Raw genomic sequence first — 15,752 nt, forward strand, 5'->3', positions numbered from 1 at the left:
GGTCTCTTGAAATCGGTTCGCTATATGGAAACTTTCTTTGTTATATGGAAACTGTTTTCAATGTAATGACCAAGGGGAAATCAAAAAATTTCGCTATATGGGAGTTCGTTAAAGAGAGGTCCAACTGCACCTCCTTCCCCTCTCCTCTTCTGTCTGTCCTTCCCATACATTTAGAAATTTCAGGTGGCCTGGACCACGTCTGACCACAGTGCAGTCACTTTCCAACTGGTTCGTCAGCTTGATCAGATTCTCCCCCCCCAAGTACATCAGGTATATAATATTAATACATCATCCAAGTACATCGTCAGGTATAATATTAATAAGGCAAATTGGACCAAATTTACTGACCCACTGAATTATACCTTTCAGGGAATCTCCCCACAACATAATCAATTACATCCTGATGAAAAGGTGTCAAAATTTACTAAACTAAATATAAGGGTCATTGATGCCACCTTTGGAGAAAAAAAAAAAAAAAGACCCCAAACAAATGCAGTCTCCTGGTGGTGCCACCCTGAATTGGAAAACCTCTGACGAATGGTGCACCAGGCAAGAAAGCATTTTCAAAGATCTAGATCTAGCTTGCTTCCAGCTGAGTTAATGCCCTAAGAGAGAGAGATGTATCACTCCCTGAGAAATAACTATACACAACTAATAAGACAAAATAAAAAAATGAAAAATTAACGGTTCTTGTTGGCACCTTCCGTAATACATGCCCCCTCTGCTGTTGTGTATCACATAGTTACCAAACAAGCTGCCAAAATTTGATGTAGTTCACACCACTTATTCTACAACAGGACTGCCAACATTCACTTGGGATGGAACAGTCAATAACATCCTCACTCTCTGTTCCCAGATGATGACTCACTTATGAACAAACCAACATCTGCAATGAGAACGAGGCCTGTGTATCACTGAATATGGAACCCCCTTCACAATAGTAGAACTAACAAATGCTCTTAATAGAACTAAAGAAAAGAACTAAGAAATGCCATGGCCACGATTTAATTGAATCAGAAATGATAAAAATTCTTGCCAAAAGTCAATCTCAATGTCTACTCCAACTATTTAATAACTATCTAAACAAAGGTACATTTCCTACCACATGGAAACTGGCAAACCTGAGATTAATTTTAAAGAATTCAGAAAAACCCCCAAATGATCCTAAATCATACAGGCCAATACTTGTTACCAGTTCTGGGCAAATTATTGAAAAGCCTCATAGTATACTGCTTAGAAGCACATTATCTGAATGCAAACCTTCTGTTGGACATTTAGTTTGGCCTCAAAAAGAGAGAAAGAGAAGAAAGTCATATGGTCAGAGTGTCCTATGTGGTGGGGAGTCCACTCTGCAGATATTATTATTGCTCTTATATTATTTCTCCCTGATTGGGGGAGTCCACCCCATGACGGGTAATGCTACCAAGTACACAGGGTGGTTATAATGTCTGGTGTTACTGTTGGTCGAGGAAATCTCTGACTATCCTACAGGTGTTCAGGATTGCGACTTTCTGGAGTTCCTTGTAGGTGTTCTCTGGGAGACCTATTGCTGCTAGGCTGCTATGTAGAGTCTTTGGCACCATGCCGGTGGTTGACACGATGATCAGGATGGTCGATACTTCTTGCATATGCCACATCTCCTTGACCTCATGTCTCAGGTTCGTGTACTTGGTAATTTTTTCCTCATGGGTTTTCTGGACCATGCTAGTATTGGGCACCACTATGTCAATCAGGTAGGTAGCTTTTTCCATCTTGTCCACAAGGGTTATGTCCGGTTGGTTGTGTTGGATGGTCTTATCCATTAATATACGCAGTCCCAGTACAGCTTGTAGGTTTGGGTCTCCAGTACTGCCTGGGGTTCGTACTTGTAGTATGGTACACTTTCTTTGGCCATTTGGTATTTCCTCGCTAGCTTCTGATATATCTGGTAGTGTCTATGAGTGTACTCAGTCTGGGTGATCATTTGGGACTCATTTGGGAAGGACAAGTAAGCATTAAACTTCTTGAAATAAAGACAGAACCCAAACATTGACTATCAAATCTGAGAAGGATTAAACAGGGGAAACTATACTAGCCAGATTATGCATTACTCACAGTTACTTGCTCACAAATGAAGACTCCATCCACAATGTGATGACTATCAATGCTCACTGATGATAAAGCATATCACAGGATTGACAGGATATTGATCTTTTTGTTTTTCTAAAACCAATTAATAAATATCTTATCTGAACACTCATGTCTCATGAAACAATCATGTAATCTATGACTGAAATTAGTGCATTATAGCATCAGTTGCTAGTGCATCAGCAAATCCAACAACAGCAACAGTTGGAATTTCACTTTCCAGACACTAGTCAAATTTTGTTTTATTTATTTTTTTTTGTTGTTGTTATCAGCTTTGGTGAACAGAACCATTTTCCTGTTCTTTTATCCCACAATTAGCCATATTATTATTTATATCAGAATTTCTTAATTTTGTCCTTTGTTTTTTTTTTTTTTTTATTGAATGATGTGACCCTTCAATTCTGCTTAGACAAATTCTCCATCTAGAATACCTTGATTTATTAATTAGTTTTTTATTTGTAGCACCTGAAGAAAATGTCTTAAAGGATGACCAGTGGCTAGGAGTTACAGTTAAAAGTCAAGGGCCAGGTGGCTACGTTTTGGTAATTACATACAGTATTTTCAAGACTTTTCTTGCTGTTATTAGCAATTTTATTGATTTGAAATTAAATTTTATTGATTTGAAATTTAATTGATTTGAAAATATTGTGTATTGTTTTAAAATTTTAAATATTTGACTTAATTTTGGCTATTCATTGTCTGATTTCCACTTCAGTTAGAGCTGTTTTATTTAAAAAAGTATGCAAAGATGTAATTTTATTATTAAAATATGATTAGTCAAACAGCAAAATTGACATTTTATTATTAACTCATCAGTAGTACTGTAATATGACATATCCTGTTGAAATATATTCTTTGCTCATGAGTCACTGATTTGGAATTGGTGATTTTTGTTATTTGTACCTAATCAGTTCCACATTTTCCCCGTGTAAAAATTCTACATTTTTTCCATGTTTTTGAATTCTTCTACCCCCTCCCCTTCTCGAGATAACTGCGACCAGTACACTGTTCCAGCAACGTTTCATAAAAATAAATAAATACATAAATAAACTATAAGTAATATAAAAATCAAATGATGTGTACTTATGAAAATCTGTACCTATAGTTGCTTTTTTTTTGTGCAGTAAATTTTAAAAATATGCTCAAAAAAACACATGAAAAGCAGACTGGGGGCAGTAATGAAACAACCTTGCTTTTTTTTTTTTTTTATGATTTCAAGCTCTTTTCCTTACATTCATATAAGCAGTTTACTTGATTACAAAAAAAAAAAAAAAAAAAAAAAAAGAGAGAGAAGTAGTAATTGAATTCGACTTGGTACTAGTTGAACACACATTTTCGATTGCACTAAAGTTGAATTCCCACGTTAATGTGGGAATAAAAAGGTTCAACATTAAAAGCAAAAATTTATGTATTATGTGAAAAGTAACAATTAGTTGTATCTACTGTACCATATTTTTGAATGCGATATTTCCTTTAAATAAAATGTTTTCAGTGATATGATCTATTTATTTTTGCTAAATAAACAAGTACTGAAGAAAAATAAAGCAGAAATTACTACTTATCCATACTGCATTATAAAACATAAATAGTTCTTTTGAAATAATTTTAATTCTTATATTTATTAGAATTAAAGTTTCAATACAACAAAATGATTTATGTACTCCAGTGAAGTTTGTTGTAATGGAATTTTACTGTAAATGTGTGTCTCTTTTTGTTTTCAATAACCCTCAACTCACATATTTACTTGTTCCATGAAGATGCCCAGCAAGCTTGTTATTCCTGACACTTTGTTTTCACATGCTGTGCATGTCTCAGTAGAAGCAGTGCACGGATCACTTTCACCTTTGCTTGTGGCTGCTGTTAATCTGGTACTCTTTGTATCCTCCCTCCCCCAGGCTAGCAGTTTTTGATTCACCGAAGACTACCTCAGTGGCATCAGCAAATATTCTTGCATCCCTTATTTTAAAGTGTATCCCATCCCAGTAAAGACAGGTTGTCCTGTTAGAAAGCACAGAGCACACTGAGAAAAATTCTACTGAGCCTTGCAGTCTCTCCAGGATCAAATTTGATTGATGAAACTCTTATAATTTTTTTTCCTCCTATCATGTCTAAGGCAAAATTGCAGACACTTGAAAATACTTCAACCAAAATAAGCAATTCAAAGTAGACATTTTTTAAATTTTTTTGATGATTTTGCATTTCTTTTATTCAGATTTACTTCTGCTTTATTAATGTATCAGTAAAGCTTACGGAATATTTTCCTTGTTGAGTTATTATTATTTTTTCTTTCATGTAAGATAGTAAGTCCCAAATTAGTAGTAGTTTTGGCGCATTATAGCCTTAGTTGCTAATACGCCAATAAAACCCAACAACCAACCAACCCAAATTAGTCTGACCTCTTTTCATAAATTGGCTAAGTTTACAACTTAAATTGATGTTTACATTTTAATATTTTATCAAATATGAAATTCCCTTATAATAAACATCATTTTAATGAAAATTTCTATTATGAAAATATTTACAGTTCTCAGATGACTTCCTTTATTAATAGTGCCCTGTAAGTCTCATTTGAATGAAATAATTCCAATTGAAATTTAGTAAAATGAATTATTTTTAAAGTTCACCTATAAAGAAAGAAAATGTAACTTTGAAAATCAATCGTGGATCATTCAGGCAGGAACGAAGATACACTAGTATTCATGTATCAGTTGAGTCCAAAACTTGTTACCTGAAACACTGCTTTGAGTGCACTTCATAAAATCAGATAGTTCATGATAATAAATGTTTTGCTGTTTTATTTACTTATTTATTATGAGTTTTAAGTGAAAATTGAAATAAAATAAAATAGAAATTACTGTTTGTGTGCTAGAAAGTGCAGAAAAATTTATTTAAATAAATAAAATTCACTGATATTTACATTTTAATGTTTACATTTTAACATTTTAATATTTCTTGTAAAAGGGCATTTCTGAATAATTTTCTAATGCTGATTTCAAATACGACTTCTGTTTTTGGCCATAGTTAGGCTGCATCTAGAGTACTGTATCTATATACAGTACTCTAGATGTCTGGAGGCCTCACTTTAGGAAGGACGTAGATCTGCTGGAACAGATGTAGAGAAGGGCAACCAGATTGGTTGAGGGAACAAAAGGGTACTCCTACCTAGAAATGCCAGTTCTGCAAATGGCAGTTTTTGGAGACTAGGCACCTGTGGGGTGATTTGATTGAGGTGTTTAAGGCTGTGAATGGATTGTAAGCTGAATGTGAATGGCATTCTTCCTCTTGCTGAGACTACACACATGAGGAGCATAAATTTAAGTTTAAGTTGATTGTTAGAATAAGCTTCCATCTGTAGTTATAGAAGTGGATAGTTTGAACAAATTCTTGATGGGTGAAGTGTGTGTAGTTTTCCTTTTTTTTTTCTTAGCAGGCATCATTTGCCACTACTTCTAATACATGTTGAAAACACTATTAAAAAGGACAGTGTGGTAAAAAGTCCACCAAACAATCAACTTTCATTTTAAAAACTGATCTGTGATCAGTCAAATTTTTGTTTCTTTAATTTTCTTACAGATCCTTCTACTTTACCTAGTGGTCAGGCGCGCGGGTGCATAAGTACACATGCCTTGAGTGACCGGGGTTCAAGCCCGTGACTGCTGAATACGGTGCTGTTTCTTGTATTCTGTGTATCTTGTAAACTCCTCTGATCGTTTGGTCATCCCGGAGTATAAACAGAAAATTTATTATTTATTTTTACACTCCCTCTTCAGCATCCAGCAATAGTCAGCCATTATGTTCATATTCCACCCCCCACTTCATTTCTATATCTTTAATGTCCAGGAAAAGCCTCTTACCCTGTACTTCACTAACACTTCCTAGATTTTCTGAGTAGTCAATGTGGGAGTGTAAAAATTGTACCTTGACACTCATGTTGCACCCCAGCTTCTTGAAGTTTACCAAAGTATTTTCGACTATATTCTTGTAGTCTTGATCCTTCTCGTTCCCTAAGAAGTTCTGAACAATACACCCAAAGCTAATCCATGCCTGTTTTTCTCTTTTTCCATAGCTTCCCAAAATCTCAGCCTGTCGTCAGTTTGCAAATTTGAGGTCCAACAAAAATATGTTGTTTTAGCTTCTCTTGGGTGATCGATGGGAATTTAGTACAAAGGTAGTTGAGGCTGGTAAAACTTTCACAACCTGTTGAATCAAACCCAGTTTGCTAGTGGTTTATGAACTATGTTCTTTGATCCAGGCAGCAATGTCCCTCATTGGCCAGACCTTGACATCCCAAGGTCTGGCCTTGACATCGTTGCTTAAATGTCCCATTCACACAAAAAGCAAGCCATTTCTGTGTAGTTAGTTTGTGTCCAAGTAACATGCTTATCACTGAAAGTCAGCACAGACTGGCGCCTCCGTAGCCAGGTGGGAAGGAGCAGCAGTGCGTAGCACACGCTTCTTGATTAGACCGGGGTTCGAGCCCGTCACCATCAAATAAGGAGGATGCAGAAAGGTCAGGGAATGACCACTGCACCGGAGCAATATGGCCTTAGTTGCTAATGCTCCTAAAAACCAAAATAACAACATCAGCACAGACCAACCAGCAAGTTCTCCGTACTTAATGTTTGTCAACAGCCTCTTCAAGTTCTCATATGTTAGCATTAGTAGTAGCATATGATGCAAAAATGCATGCTGATACAGTATCAGCCACAAAAAAAAAAAAAAACCACTTCCTATTTCACTTATCTCCATTCACTCCAATAATTTGTATAGTTTTTCTTGAATATTTAATCCATCAACTCTTCCATAACAGCAGATGGAAGTTTGTTCCAGCAATCAACCTCCTGCTGACTAAAAGCAAATTTCCATCTGTTCTGCAACTGTCCTTCCTCAATTTGAATTTATGCCCCCTCATGTGCATAATCTGAGCAAGAGAAAGAACCTATCAGCATTAAGCTTGATCAATCCATTAAAAGCCTTAAACACCTCATTCAGATCGCCTAGCAGTTGATTAGTCTCCAGATGATGCAATTTACAGAACTGAGGCCTTTCTTGGTAAGAGCACCCTTTTGTTCCCTTCGCCAATCTTCAGCTCTACATCCTTCTTAAAATGAGGCTTCCAGACCTGTATACAATACTCAAGATTAACCTGGCCATTGCCTTAAACAAATGGATAATCACCTCCCTATCCCTCTCACCGAAATTCCTGTATATCATTGACAAAACCTCATGATCTATCCTGGCAACCTGTCTTTACTGCTCGGCAAGCTTCATATCTGAAAACACAATTACCTTCAGGTCTTTTTTATTTTCCACCACCCTGACTGTAGCACTACACAGTTGGTATGTTACTCTGGGATTACTGCTACTTTACATTTGTCAATGTTAAACTTCAGTTGCCATTTCTCAACCCATCTGCCTAACTCTTCTAGATCCTGTTGTAGTAGCATACCATCATTACTGGCATTAACCACCCTGCCAACCTTTGTATCACCTGCAAAACCGGCGCCTCCGTAGCCAGGTGGGAAGGAGCAGCAGTGTGTAGCACACGCTTCTTGATTAGACCGGGGTTCGAGCCCGTCACCACCAAATACGGAGGATGCGGAAAGGTCAGGGAATGACCACCGCATATCCTGGAGCAATATGGCCATAGTTGCTAATGCTCCTAAAAACCAAATAACAACAACAACATCACCTGCAAACTTGGATATTAAGCCTAATATGCCTTCATCTATATCATTCATAAATATAGAAAACAACAATTGTCCCAACACTGAACCCTGTGGGACTTCACAAATAATATTAGTCCACAAAGAGCAGTGGCCAACGATTTATCCCTCTGTCTTCCCCCACTCAACCATCCCTTTATCCCTAGCAGCAATTTGCCCTTAATGCCACACGCTGCTCCAATTTATACAGCAGTCTTTTACATGCAACAGTATCAGAAGCTTTCCTGAAATCAGAGTATATAATATTAGGTTATTTTTTGCATCCAGTTCCTTTGTGACCATATCGTAGTATCCGGTCAAATTCGTCAGACAAAATTTCCCATTAGATTAGACCCATGCTGTATCTGAAGTATAACTGCAACTTTGTCTAGACGATCCTGCATTACTTCTTTAACCAGTGACTCCTTTTTTTTTCCTGGAACAGAAGTTAAACTAACAAGTCAGTATTTAGTATAAATAAAGAAGTCTTTGCTGTTTCCCTTTCTTTGCCAGAGACATCTCATAATCTAAGTTGGCTAGCCTAACCTCCTTTGTGACTTGACTGCCGACTAGTTTATATCTACTGCTGGCTTCTGTAACAACTGATAATTTATATGCATCCCACACATTTTTCTTCTCTGCCACAAGTCTCACCGGCGCTTCCATAACCAGGTGAGGAGTAGCAGTGTGTAGCACACGTTTCTTGATTAGACCGGGGTTCGAGCCCATCACCACCAAAGGATGCGGAAAGGTCAGGGAATGACCACTGCATATCCCGGAGCAATATGGCCTTAGTTGCTATGCTAATGCTCCTAAAAACCAAATAACTAAAAAAAAAAAAAAAAAAACAAGTCTTGCCAGTTCAACTGACCTCCATTTAGGTGTAAGCCTGGAACAGTATTTCTTAGTTGGTATGAAAAGCTTTATAGCTTCTATGATTATATTCCTAAATGCTTCCCATTTAGAATTTCTTCCTTCTCTTCCATCATGCAGTATGATTGATAATTTTTGAGGTTATGATGAACGTTGTGGCGAGATCCAATATTCCTTACATTTCGAGGGTACAGCTCTAAAGCGGTGTTCTTAGGCCGGCCGCTAGTGAGTACACCGGACCGAACCTATTGGTAACTCTCTAGGAGGCTTCCGGATCAGCTAGTGTATAATCTTGCTACCTCTACTCTGCCAGATAGTGACTGGAGGGAGTCAGAGTAGTGTGTATGCGGGGAGCATTGTCGAGGCCACGTTATGTCAAGGATCTGGGTATATTCTTACCACGTGTACGCCATATCCAAAAATTTCATTACTTCATACAGCATGTCCCACCCACTTTTTCTTACTATTGAATACACCATGAATTGTCAAACTAATAGAGCAAGCTTATTTGTGAAAAGATCTAAACCTCCCAAGCACTTCCTAATTAATTTCATAAATATACGTGGTCTCAATTCTAATCTCAACAACGTCCATTTCCACTTGCAGTCTTCCAAACCCCATGTACTTTTTCTGACAGAATCTCAGTTATCGGTTGATTCAACTACTGCTCATCTCAGATGCCTAAATTATTCGCTGTATGATTCCTTTCGCCTCAAAGGTGGTACTTGTGCATATGTCCGTTCTGTTATTCCCTGTCAGAGACTTGGCAATTTGGAATCTCCTCTCTTTGATCTTCTCTGGCTTAAAATCTCTCTACCTCATTGTGTCAAATTCATCTGTTGTTTCTACCGTTTTCTCCCAACTCCACTGATCACTTGGAGCTCTTTGACTTCCTCTCTTTGCAACTTGACTTTCTCCAGTCCAACTTTCCTAACAGTGAGGTAATTTTCCTTGGTGATTTTAATGTTCACAACTCCAGCTGGCTTCTGTTTTCTAGTCACACCGACCCAGCAGGTCGAGATGCCGAGGCTTTTGCAATTACTAATGACCTAGCACAGATTGTTCGTTTACCTACAAGAATACCGGACAATCCTAATCATACAGCCAATACTTTGATCTTTTTCTCACAAACAACCCTTCTAAGTACATGGTCGAAGTGAGAGGTCCTTTAGGCACTTCAGATCAGAACTTAGTGGTTATCTCTTCTCCAATGGAACCTTTATCTCATGACTATTCCCAACCTAGTGTTGTGTGGCATTACAAGAATGCAAAATGGGATGACCTGCGAGACTTCTTTTCTTCTTTTCCTTGGTCGGATTACTGGTTCAAAACTTCTGATTCAACGTTTGCTGAGATCGTGTCATTGAAATTATTCTTGCAGGAATGGAATCCTTTATTCCACACTCCACTTTAAAATCTCGTCCTTTACCTAAACCTTGGTTTTCCAATAAATGTGCTAAGGCTGTTCAAGAGAAGAATGTTGCATATCGTAATTGGCTTCTTTCTAATTCTTCAATTTCATTTTCTGCCTACACCAAAGCTCGCAACAATTGTAAAGCAGTTATTAATCAGTCCAAACTAGAGTTTGAACAGGCTAAGAGTAGAAAACTTGCTTGTTGCCCTAATGGTAGCCGAGCATTCTGGTCTCTTGCCAAAGTTATTGGTCGCAACTTTTGCCCATCTCTGCTCCCACTTCTGTCCAAACCAGATGATTCTGTTGCCACTTCAGCCAAGGATAAAGCTGACCTGCTAGTATCCCATTTTTCTTCCAACTCATGTATTAATGATCTTGGTAAAACACCTCACAGCATTCCCAATACGCTCCATTCAATGCCTCCTGTGGTCTTCCGTCAAAAGGATATCAGAATGATTTTGATGTATCTTGATGCTAAGAAAGCTCCAGGTCCTGATGGTATTTTTCCACTTGTTCTCAAAACCTGTGCTCCTGAACTTACTCTTATTCTTTGCTGCCTTTTTTCACTTTCTTATTCCAAAGGTGTTTTTCCTTCTGCTTGGAAATTTGCTCATATCCAGCGAGTTCCTATAAAGGGTGACAAATCCCTCCCATCCAATTATCGTCCCATTGCAATTACTTCTACTCTTTCTAAAGTAATGGAGAAATCAATTAACCGCCAACTCTTAAACTACCTAGAAACCTTCCGTCTGATCAACGATCGCCAGTATGGATTCCGTTAGTGTCGATCCACTGGTGATATCTGGTTTATGTTACACATTTATGGACTAATTCAATGGAAAGGTTCGGTGAAACACAAACAGTTGCTCTTGACATCTCAAAGGCTTTTGATCGTGTTTGGCATAAAGGTCTTCTAAACAAGCTTCTATCTTATTGTTTGCCAACTGTTTTTAGTAATTGGTTATCCAGGTTTCTCTCTGATTGCTCACTGAGGGTGATGGTAGATGGCTCTCTGTCTTCTAACTTCTCCACTAATGCTGTTGTCCCCCAAGGTTCAGTTCTTTCCCCGACTCTTTTCCTCTTGTATGTTAATGACCTTCTTCCATTGACTTGAAATCCTATCCATAGTTTTGCTGATGATAGCACATTGCATTCCACTTTCCATTTTGAGAAACCTTGTCCTGCTCAATCAGCTTCAACTTCTCGAAAATCTGCTACTAATTCCTTAAATGCCAATCTTCAGGTAATTCTCCAGTGGGACAAAGACAACTTAGTTGATTTCAACCCTTCTAAAACTCAGTCTTGCCTTATATCTTGCAAAAAGGATTCTTCTGCTCCTATGCTTATCTTTAGTGATACTCTGATTTCTAGGCAAAATGATATATCTCTTTTGGGGATTACCCTGACTTCTAATTTCTCTTGGCACAAGCACATTACAAATATTGCTTCCTCTGCATCTAAAAAACTTGGTTTACTCTTTCTCTCTCGGCATTACGTTTCTTCCAAAAAGCTGTTCACTCTGTACAAATAGCAAATCCGCCCTACCATGGAATATTGTTCCCACATCTGGGGTGGTGCCCCCAAAACTTCTCTCAGGCTTCTTGATTCCATTCAGAAGAGGGCAGTTAGGTTAATTAATGATTCATCTCTAACAGAGTCTCTCCACTCGCTGTCTCATAGACATACTGTTTCTGCTGCATGTCTCTTCTACAGATACTTCCATTGGCACTGTTCTTCTGAATTGGCTCTATAATTCCCGCTCTCTCTTTCAAAACAGTCCGAACACGTGCCGCCACCAGCCAACATCCATTTACTGTCCAACCTCAAACCCACATAACCAACTTTTCATCTTCCTCATTTATTCATTCAACTGCTGTTTTCTGGAACAACCTTCCTTCATATGTATTTCCTGAAAATTACAATCTACAGAAGTTCAAGTCCAATGTCAACAAATATCTTCTTTCGTCTTCCCAACCTCCAACCCAAGCACGGTACTAAGTACTATAGGTTTTAATACCTCTCATGTTTGGGGTTCACATAAAAAAAAAAAAAAAAAAAATTGCTGTTGGTAACATCATTAGTTTTGTTTCTTTGTACATAATTTAAAAGCTGTCTCAGACCACTGCAGGCTGCTTTACAAAAGCAAAATTACTTTCTTTTACCCTTGATGTTTGCTGTTACTTCAAGTAAATTCCACATCAGTACACTGTGATCACTGCCTTCTAGTGGTTCTTTTATCTGCAGATTCTTAATGTATGAATAATCACTGATAATGAGATCGAGTATTATTCCCTCTGGTTTGCTCTCCAACATGCTTCTTTAGAAAAACAGTCATCCAATAAATCCACAAAAGTCTTGCTATAGTCATCCAATGAAAAAATCTTGGCTGAAACTTTTGACCATCCTACAAGTTTCAGTCAATACGTGGAAAGTTAAAAATCTCCCATTATAAGACAGTCTGATTTTTGGCCCGCTTTATATCTCGGTACGTACAGTTGTTTGTTGTTTCTTTCGTTTCCTTTTTTTTTCAAATGCACAGAGTGAGCTATTGGAATTGACCCATATTTATTTCCATTGGACCAACAAACTTTTAAGACTCCTCTTTGATGAGCCAATAAAAAGGCCAACATTGGACCAACAAACTTTTAAGACTCCTCTTTGATGAGCCAATAAAAAGGTAGGTTTGTAATTAATTCTAAATAGTTCACTGAGCCATTATATTACTGCAAAAACCATTGCATCTTCCTCAGAAAAGTAGAGGATAATTCTCCTTTTTTTTTGTCTGTACCACGAGAAAAATGTCCCACATTCTAGAAGATTTTTTGAGTTAAGTCTAGAACCAAGGAGTTTTGCAGATTCCTTTTGTAAATTTAAATCTCTTACTAGATCATTGACTTCATACTGTGAAAACAGTTGAGGACTGGACTCAATCTCTCCAGATGTATAGACTTTAGCATCATCTTCAGAAGCTTCACTTTCAGCACTCTCTGCAGCTAGGTTCTCCAATATAAGTAGAATGCATGGAATCAGTAGGTTATTTCCATGTGGGACTGGTCTGATGGCAGATGAAATATTAGGAATACACACTATCCTCATTACTCTTTGCATTGCATCCCACTACAATGACTAAACAGTCATCACAGTGGTTTGTTGGTCCTGCCAAGTCATGGAAATTGCAATTGGCATAGCAATTTTTACTATTCAGACTATTATGAGATAGTGGTTGGATGCTACATCAGTCCTTTCTGTGCATTCAACTGCGACTTGTCTGAACCTCCAAAAATCTTCTGTGGCAGGCATTATTTAAAGACTGCAGGAGATATCTCAAAAAATATTAAAAAATGGATGGACTTTTAGTTTGTGCTTTATGCCATCTGTGATAAATGCTACAGAGCTGGTCCAGTATGCCATAGAAACATCTGTCAATATAGCAATTATCCAAAGAGACTTGCACATGTTTCCGTAGGGCATATACATGTAAGCCCAATATCAAGGTTGCTAATGCAAAATGACATTTTATGTTTCTGTTCTTGATGTTCATGGATTGCAGAAGAGTGACAGAAGGTGCTGTAGTGTGACAAATTTACTACAGTGTTTCACCCCGATCAGAGCGAAGATTGCTTGCAGAGCATTTCTTCTTGGAGGGTGTTTTCTTGAATGTGAAGTTTGATGCAAATGGTCAATGGTGTTGGGATGTTTCTTCTGGTTTGGACTGGGTTTGGTAGTAGTGCCAGAAACAGTGATGTTTTGGACAATTGTGGCACTAGAAATTCTACAGAAATAGACCCTCTTTGTGTCAGTGAAATTGCTCCATCCCAAAGAGTGAGGGTCAGGACTGGTTAATATTAGTATAGGTCAGAAGATGCAGTGAGGCAAGGCTTTTGCTGCATCAGGAAAAAAAAAAAAAATTGTCAAAGTTTATTGTTCAATGGGCTGATCATCTGTGAGGCTAGTTGGTTTGACCTGTATCCTCCTACAGTTGTGCAGGAGGATACAAGCCAAAGGTAGCCTTACTATGCCTTATGTTTGTAAATTAAGAGCTCTGTTTACAACTACCTGCATTTATCTCAGTACTTTTGGTTATACTGTGCAGCAAGTTGTTATTTTAACCCAAAACTAACATTGCTTTTTTATTTAATATTCTTTTAAAATTTCTCTCATTTTGTGTAAATTTTCAGGACTCGTAAATATTTTAAAATTAGATATATGTATTTTCCAAGAAAGGTAGATTTTGGCAGATTTCATCTACCAGCTTCTATCTTTTTTAACTAAGAAACAAAAAATTAACTCGACTGAACTTTTCTTTTATTAAGGCTTGTGCTCATCGATATATTCAGAAAGGACATGATTTTCAGTGGGGGCAGGGTATCTGCTACTCACTAACACAGTTTCTTGATCTCCATCGAACATGGGAACCATGCCTAAATCGCCCAGTTGCTAAGGCGCACGAACAGTTTGGATATTGTCAAGCAGGCACAAGTGGAGATATTTCTGAAGTAAATTAATCCTACCTAAATGTTTCCTTTTAACAAAAATGTTTTTCTTAGTTATAAAAAATTCATTATAATGCACGTTTATATGTGTCTATTGTTTTATTTAAAAGGAATGAGTTAGTTTACTTTTGATTGCTCTTAAATAAAATATTTAACTGTGTGTTGTAACTAAAAATAGTAATTTTTAAAAGCAATAGTTTATTTTCCTCCTAGAACAAGAAAACAGATGTCAGTATCAAAGACAGTTAAACTTTGTGATAACAAGATTGAAGGGACTGAAGAAAAATGCTTGTGAACTCTTACTCATTGTAACCATTATAGTCCCTTTCTGAAGTTTAGAAATAATAATTAAACAAAATATGCACCTGTGAGACTTTGCCTTAGCATACCGAAACTGTACATTTCCTAATATCAAACTGATTCTGTGATTAGAAGATTCATTAATTGTACTCTACGATGTACAGCTATCTCTCATTGCCTAATCATGAACAACAGCTACAAGTTATTCAAATCGCATGGCATAAACTTGAAAAGCAAGCAGTTTTAGGTGTGTTTAAAAACAATCCATTATGTTCATCCATCTGCATGTAACAACTCGAGAAAACTCCCTGGGAACAAATTTTCACAAAATTTTATATTTGAGTGTTTTAGAAAGATTTGTGAAATTATTCAAAATTTCATTAAAGTCAGACCAAGTTTTTTTTCCTTTTTTTTTTATAACATAGTTACTGTATATATATATAAGTAGATTAGGGTATAAATGGAGGAATGCTGACCACATCAGATGCATTCACAATGGAAAAAAAACAAATAGGTACCTGTAAAATAAAAGGTAAATTAAAATAAAATTAAATAAAAATACTTAGTATTTAATGCTATAGATCTAATGATTTTAATTTGGTCATCAAGGGTCAGCAGTCAAAACCAATGGAAATATAGCAAGAATCAAGGTGATCTTTTCCTTACCAACAGCTATTCAAGATATATGGTCAGTGCTCCTCTAAGCATCTCAGATAAAAACTTTGGCGATTGTCTCTTCTCATGCCATTCTCAGCCTCGTATTGTTTGGCATTGGAAAGATGTGAAAGGCACCTCTGTAGCCAGGTAGGAAGGAGCAGCAGTGCATAGCACACGCTTCTT

General features: G+C 37.2%; 1 protein-coding gene across 1 annotated transcript in view; it reads left to right on the forward strand.

The window, feature by feature from the left end:
• LOC150090765 (integrin alpha-PS1-like) overlaps positions 1 to 15,752 on the forward strand; it is a 373,692-nt gene that overhangs the window by 26,087 nt on the left and 331,853 nt on the right. Inside the window, exons 3-4 of the mRNA XM_090379991.1 lie at positions 2,590 to 2,669; positions 14,433 to 14,615. Of these exons, the coding sequence (XP_090236117.1) occupies positions 2,590 to 2,669; positions 14,433 to 14,615 (263 nt within the window). The remainder of the gene's footprint in view (positions 1 to 2,589; positions 2,670 to 14,432; positions 14,616 to 15,752) is intronic.

Source organism: Mastigoproctus giganteus, chromosome 1 (assembly GCF_048544385.1).
Source record: "Mastigoproctus giganteus isolate SK-2022 chromosome 1, ASM4854438v1, whole genome shotgun sequence".
Taxonomy (NCBI): Eukaryota; Metazoa; Arthropoda; class Arachnida; order Uropygi; family Thelyphonidae; genus Mastigoproctus; species Mastigoproctus giganteus.